The sequence below is a fragment of the Rhipicephalus sanguineus genome, chromosome 4, assembly GCF_013339695.2.
Source record: "Rhipicephalus sanguineus isolate Rsan-2018 chromosome 4, BIME_Rsan_1.4, whole genome shotgun sequence".
In the NCBI taxonomy this organism is placed as follows: Eukaryota; Metazoa; Arthropoda; class Arachnida; order Ixodida; family Ixodidae; genus Rhipicephalus; species Rhipicephalus sanguineus.
This window is the reverse complement of record NC_051179.1, coordinates 78,730,310-78,737,349: the sequence shown is the minus strand read 5'-3', so window position 1 is coordinate 78,737,349 and position 7,040 is coordinate 78,730,310. Positions and strand designations below refer to the sequence as shown.

At 46.5% G+C, this 7,040-nt stretch overlaps 1 protein-coding gene across 1 annotated transcript; it reads right to left on the bottom strand.

Annotated features, from left to right (window-relative positions):
- Window positions 1-6,036: 6,036 nt before the first annotated feature.
- Window positions 6,037-6,786, bottom strand: LOC119391318 (ubiquitin-conjugating enzyme E2 Z). The gene has a single exon (XM_037659000.1). The coding sequence runs from the start codon at window positions 6,784-6,786 to the stop codon at window positions 6,037-6,039; it is 750 nt and encodes a 249-aa protein (XP_037514928.1).
- Between the last annotated feature and the right edge of the window lie 254 nt (window positions 6,787-7,040).

The following is a 7,040-nucleotide window of genomic DNA, read 5'->3' as shown; positions in this document are numbered from 1 at the left end:
GCCATATGCAAACATGTGCTGCTCTATTCGAGCAATATCTATCTATGCAAAGACACACACACACACACACACACACACACACACACACACACACACACACACACACACACATACACACACACACACACACACAAACACGCGCGCGCGCAGATTACGCCAGGTGGCAAGTGCACCAGGCAGCACTGCATGCTTTTCAACAAGCAACTCTACCAGGACTTGTACCTGTAGCGCCTAAATTTTACTTAGGCCAGACATTCGGTCGTTCTAACCCTTCAGTTAATTATGCATTTCTTGGTTACCTTAGTAATCATTCTCTTCTTAACGTCCTCCCTCATAAGAAACGACATGCAGCCGCTGAAGTAGCACGCTGTGTGATAGTGGGGCTTGGTGTAGTATTCTGTCAATGTGTGCTTCATCAAACTGCAAGAGGGAAGAAACAAAATTAATAGGGATGTAGGGCATAGTGCTGCTTTAAGGGGGCCGCATAGTTATCGCACGAAAGTGCATCACGCTACTTCATAGCACAATGTTTCCGAGACATGGCACCTGTTTACAAAACCTTCTCGCACTGTATATCTAAGCGAGACAGACGTTAAGGGGATAATGGAGGATTGAAGTGATGCGAGATCGTTGAGGAGGGAACGCATCTGGAGCCATTCTTTAGGCAAGTGGGCTTGTCTTCATCAAGGGAGCATGTTCTCGACCAAGAAAAAGTCCATCCTGTCGAAACACTGTCGAAGTACCTCCCGCACCCCTTATTCTCGATTACGAGGTTTTACGCCGCTTGCAGCAAGCCTTCCTGCAGAGGAACCAACTGTACGGCTTGTCGTTGGCTGCTGCGCATCACGCCTCCAGTTGTCAATCAAACTTTACTTTAAAGTGGAGTTGGGCGAAAATAAATGAAATATAAATTAAAAAAACTATGCCCTACCTGCACCACCTAAGTATCGCACGCCAAAATCGATAAATTAGATAAAAGAACAAATTGTACTAAAATTTCTATTAAAAGAAAAAATAGAAAAATAAAAAAGTAACAGTTTGATCCCACCACCTAGCGAAGCCACCTCCAAGGGCATAATTCTCTAGATTACATACTACGGTTTCTCTTCATCTTGACTTACAACTGTTTTGATACAATGGATCTCCGATGAGCTCGTCTTGACTAACAAGTCTTCTATTCTTTTCTTTTCCTGTTGTCTCTCTCGTGTAGGCCTTCCATTCCTCTCTTTGGTGGGTCACTCTGCTGGAGAGATGGGTCCGTGTTGAGCTTGTCCTCCAGTATGTCCTTTTGAGGCCTACTGTAAAACTCGTCAAACTGATAAGTCACTGAACAGGATTTATTTGAATACAGGTTAGTTGTTATGGTTTTTTTTCTTTTTTTATGACTTTTATTTACTACCCCGGCTCCTCCCTAACTCCACCGGCTCTTACAAAGGTAAACTGTCGAATTACTCTAACGTCGATGGTGCGGAATTGCAGTAATTTTTAACAGCTGTTCTAAAGCTAGGCCTGACGACATAGGAATGTCCGCGCTGCCTGTCACGCACGGTTCCCAGATATAACCATAGATGTCATATTTGCCTCGGTCGTGAACGAAGCGGCAGCCCCACGGTGATATGAGGCACCTATTCAGATTACATACCAGTTCCGTTACTTCGTTCAAAAATTCGCATTTTTACACATAATACGGGTCCCCACAAAGTCTTGCTCGTAAAAGTGTACAAGAAGTCACCAGTAATAGTTTTAACTCAGCGAAAATTACCCTGAGTTTCGCAGCTCTTTCCTCAGCTGCAGTCATATTCGTGTTGGGAAGACAGTGAGTTGAAGAACAATATAAATATGCTTGCTACAAAATCTGTTGTTGGTATTAATACCCGTGAAAAAAAAAGCTTCTTGGCGGATTTTGCCTAGCCTGTAGAAAAAATCATCCCGGTCCAATGAACATCCTACAGAACACTGATGGCACAATATGGCGAACGCTTATGCGCTGTTCTGCAGTTCACGAGTTACGCTTGTAAGGCCCACAACTGCATCATAAATTAGGTTGCCCATTCACTTATTTATGTAAAACGCTATTCTTCGACTAAATAATATTCCTGGAACACCCATCTACTCCGCTGTTGTTTATGAAGGGCGGGCAGACACGACGCCAGGAGAAAAGCCAGAGCAGATAGGCTTAACGAAAAGCACAAGCAAGACCAAACCGCGGTCTTCGTCGATGCCGCCAACCAGGGACACAACACATACACCCTGAGTGCCGTGGACGGAGAACTTAAAATCGTAAATGTGGCTTCCACTAGAGCCGCATCAATCAAGGAGGCCGAAGAAATGGCCATAGCGCTGGCCATCATGAATCCAACTACTCACACTATCCTTAGCGACTCTAAGAGCGCTATTCTCAGCTTTGTAAGGGGAAGTGTGGGACTCAATACAGCCAGGGTCCTGAGAAACTTCAGTCAGAATGACAGAATCAAAATCAATCTGGTCTGGGTCCCTGCTCACTCAGGACACCCCGGTAACGAGGAGGCGCATAAAGTGGCCCGATGGTTAGCAAACCGCGTCGCGCTGTCCTTGGAACCGGGCCCCCCGATGGGAGAGGCAGTGACCTCCTATAACGAACTTACAAATATGTATAAAGATGACAGGAGATTATACTCCATACCGCACAGCAACCTCACGAGAGCGCAGGCCACTGTCCTCCACCGAATTCAAACGAACACTCTAACTACTCCTCACCGCTTAGCGATATTCACAGGCGGGGAGGTTGACTCAACATGCAAAAATTGCGACAAAAATGCCATAGCAAACCAAAGTCACATCTTCTGGGAATGCGAGGGCCTTCCCCCACCCAGAGAGCTTCTGCCAGCTCCCTCCGAAACGACATGGGAGACCTTAATACGGTCCCCCGACGAAAACTGCAGAAAGCAGTCATTGCATGGGCAGAAGAGGTCGCCGCAGACAAGCGGCCAGCTCCAAACCCATGAACTTTCTTTTGAATAAAGTTGTATCCTCCTCCTCCTTACTGCGGCCCTAATCAAATAAGAACTTAGTGACAAATGAGCAGCAATAGAAAGTTGCTCCTTGTTTGCGAAACACTAATTGACATTTTTCAAAGCGGTGGTAATTATAGGGCGTGATGGCAGCACGAATCGGAAACCAGTCACAAGGTTGACCGACGTTCCTCTTCACTACGAGCACACGTCGTCGTGTGACCACAGCAGGCGCCTCTACTCTATGATTTGATAACTGTTCGTCTCAGATTTCAGTAATTTATATGTAGTGTCACGCTGAAGCATTAGCAGTGCTAAAACGATGGAACTCGTGGCCTCGTTTCTCATCTCTCCAGGGCAGCAAAAGCCGCAACAGAAGCAAAGTATTGTCCGCATTGACGGCTTCTAACGGTGCAAGGAACAGGAAGTGGCAAAACGCAGGCAAAAAAATTTTACAGGTGTTAGGGTCATTAATGCGCGCCATGGAAACACCTCGCAGTTGCATGTCCAGTGTATTCTGCCCAGCGCATTAGCAGTGTAGTTGAGAAAATTGGGCAAATCGGTTGACATTCATGGCTGAGAGCTTGGTAGGCCAATGAGAGCCAGGCCATGAACATGGCGCTCCCAGTGGGTCGAAACGGAACGAAAACAAAAACCAAAAAAAAACGATATGTTTGACCGGAACGAAAACTTAACCGAAACTGCATCTATTATTTCGCTCCAGCGTGAAATTGAACTTTTTAAAATCATTTTTCGGTTCACCAGAAAACTTGGGAATCCTGAACAACTGAAGTCATGCAATGTGAGCAACTGTGCATATCTCAGGGTACAGTATCAGCGCGTACCTCAGGCAGGAATTCCAAAGCAAAGATATATTGAAAGTGTGCGAAAAACGTAATCAGTGGCAGCCAGAGATGTTTACATTAGCGGAAGGGGACTTTTGCACGCCTGTCACGCAGGTGGAGAGGGCATTGTCAGCGCTGAAGTTTGTTACAGCGAAAGCTGTTATGAGATCACAACAGCCGATTTTGGCGCCATAGTTGTCCGCCGCCGCCGGTGTCCGTAACCGCTATCACGTAAAATAAGAAAAAAAAATCAAATGAGAAACAAATTTCTAGGAGCAGATGAGATTTTAACGCGTGTCCTGTGCGTGGCATTCGAGTATTTCACCCCAGTGCCACGCTGGTGCTTCTAACTCCTTCGCAAAAATTGCGCTATACAGGTGTCATGTCGGGCAAAGAATCGTGTTAACATATGTAATATAGCGTGGCAGAAGAGTATAATAACAACCTGGTGTCACACAATGCGAATTGCACAGATTTGGTCGTTGAATGCTTCCAACCCGTTACAAAGGGCTCAGCCATAATTCTTCATCCCCATCAGCCACAGCACAAAGTCCACATAGTGCCTTACAGATGTGTAGCGGATACCACGATTCTCCGAAGAATGACTAAAAATGGCATAGTGGGTGCTTCGCTTCTTCAGAAAAGTTGCGATGATTTATGGCGTAATGGGTACCTTGCATGTGGACTTGTATTAGTTACCCCAAGAGAGTCTTCAAGGGACTCTAGAAAGGCCGCTCTTCCAGCTTTCGCTATGACTGTGGTGCGTGTTTCGCGCAGCCCCGGCGATTTTTTTTTATCAGAACAGCGGTCTCGTACATCAGAGTATACACTCTATGATGTGCTGCGTCTGAGGTTGTGCTCACTCCCTTGACACAAAGCATTGAGCACGCTAAAAATCGTAATTGACTTTTGAGAGAATAAATACAATGACTTCGAACAGTGTACTGGTTTGTGCTAGTTGGTATAAATTGGTGGTACAGTTGCTTCCGCTCCTCTGAAGAACGTTGGAAGAACGTGTTTTACCCTTGTCCCACTTTCTTAAGAGGAGGGAAAGTAACTGCATCCCAAATCAAATGTTTTTAGGGGTGAAGCACCTTAATGCCGAGGCTTGTCCGTCCGTTTGGCGTCCGTGCGCATGACACAACACTGGGTCAAATCGAAACACCATGTTTAACGATAGACTAATATCACTCATATTTTGACAGAACAATATGAAGCACAAACCCTTTATACTAGTCGGCGACTTAAACGTATACATTATAGACCTTAGGACCCAGCTTTGCCGTTGACTCTTACTGTCCGCTGTCACGGTATATAGAAAACATTTGCTATAGTCGAAACATATGTGTGTATGTGAATCAAAAAATGTTTACAATAGAGGAACATCAATCATAATTGTGACAGAACAATATAAAACACCTACAAGCACAAACCCTTTGTACTAGTCGGCGACCTCAACGAATACATTATGGACCTTAGGACCTAGCTTTGTCGTCGACTCTTTATGTCACTTTATATCACTCAGTTTACATTATATGAGGCAACGCTCAGGTAACGTACGGTTACTTATACGATACCCAGAGCTTTGCCCCCTCGTCATGATTCACTTCGTGGAGATGCATGGATTTTTTAATGATTACCTTAACTTCAAAGTTTTGCATAAAAAAGAAACGTTACGAACCGTTACGGAACATTTTTTTTTTCGTTCCGGAACAGAAACGAAACGGAACGTTTTGGGGTGGAACGAAACTAATACTGAAACGAGAAACATTTCGTTCCGACACCCTGGCGCTCCCTATAGGGAGTTAGCGCAATTTAGTCTGACCAAGGTGCGCAGGCTAGCAAGACTTTCCATGCTACTCGACAAGTACCGTACTGTGATGACGTAATACCATGCAAAAAATATTACTCGAAGCAGGGGATAATCGACAGAATAGCATGGAAGATGTCAAACCAAGCACTTAATGTCATACAAAGCATTTATCACAAGCAGATGTGAGTGGTGGCTATAATTCTCAGGAAATGAAGGACGACAGATTTGTGCACTTGTTCCGCGTTTATTTTGAAGTGATTATCTAAAAGGGAGGCTGTGTCACTTCATCCGTTGTTGAGAGCTTCGCAAGGAAAGCTTTCGGGCAATCTAGTGGTGCCAATCTCCTCCAATTGTATTTTAGAAGTGCTGTGTGGCCTAGGTGGCATCACTAGTTTTCGTTCTCTGCAGCAGTGGCCGCTGCAGCAGCTTCAGCCTTTTTCTCTTTCTCTACCTTTTCCTTGAGACCCTGTAGTCGTGTCAGCAGCGCCTTGTAGTCCGCGATCCTGTAGGCGCAGGACGTGAACAGTTCCGCGAGTGCCCTGGTCGTCTGGAGTCGCGGCCTGATGACAGCTTCGTAATTGCCGTACGACTCGAGGAAAGACTCAAGTATGATCTTCCTGAAGGCTGGCGGGCACATGTCGTCCTCCCTGAGGGCTGCGTCCACTTGGTCACACACGGCCACCCTGATCGTCTCGTACTGGATCTTCGCGCAATCGAACACGCTGTCGCCCACCAGCGACTGGATAGAGACGAGCGTACTCGACAGTGATTGCGTGGGGCTCCAGTCACATCGTCCACCTCCAGTGCCCAAGGCGGCCACACAGACCTTCCCGCAGGGGTAGAGGTATGTGTGGAAGTAAACCCTACCGCCGTCCGTGGTAAGGAACCGTACGCGAGGAGGGCTCAGAGGGTAGTTAGACGGGAACTTTACGAAGAACTGGAAAAATCCGCCTTCGTACGGCGAACCGGTCTCTCCGAGCATCAGCACATGGACTCGGGTGATGTCATTTTCCTCGGGAGAGATGAAAAGCCGGGCTGGTGACTGCGCGCTGAATTTGGCGATGTCCTCCTTCACTCTGTGCAAGCACTGCGGGGTTGGCTCCTCGTGCAGGTAATTCATCGGGTCCCAGTCGCTCATCGTCGTCTCCGAAGGATGTCAGGAGACGGAGTGAGATGACCGAAAAATGCTCAGAGGCCCCAGTACGTGAATTATTCACGCCGTTCCCGTCCAGCAAGGAGCGCCGTGACCACTTGGAACCGCTGCTGGTAAACTGACTGGCGCGTGGTGTTTTGGCTGAGCCCACTACATGGAGAATAGGCCATGAACTGGGCACTAATGGAAAAAAGCACAACTTGAAAAACGTATACGACAACATAAAGAGTAATAACAAT

Excerpts from the sequence above, each read along its gene's own strand:
- LOC119391318 (XM_037659000.1), bottom strand. The coding sequence starts at position 6,786 with ATGAGCGACTGGGACCCGATGAATTACCTGCACGAGGAGCCAACCCCG.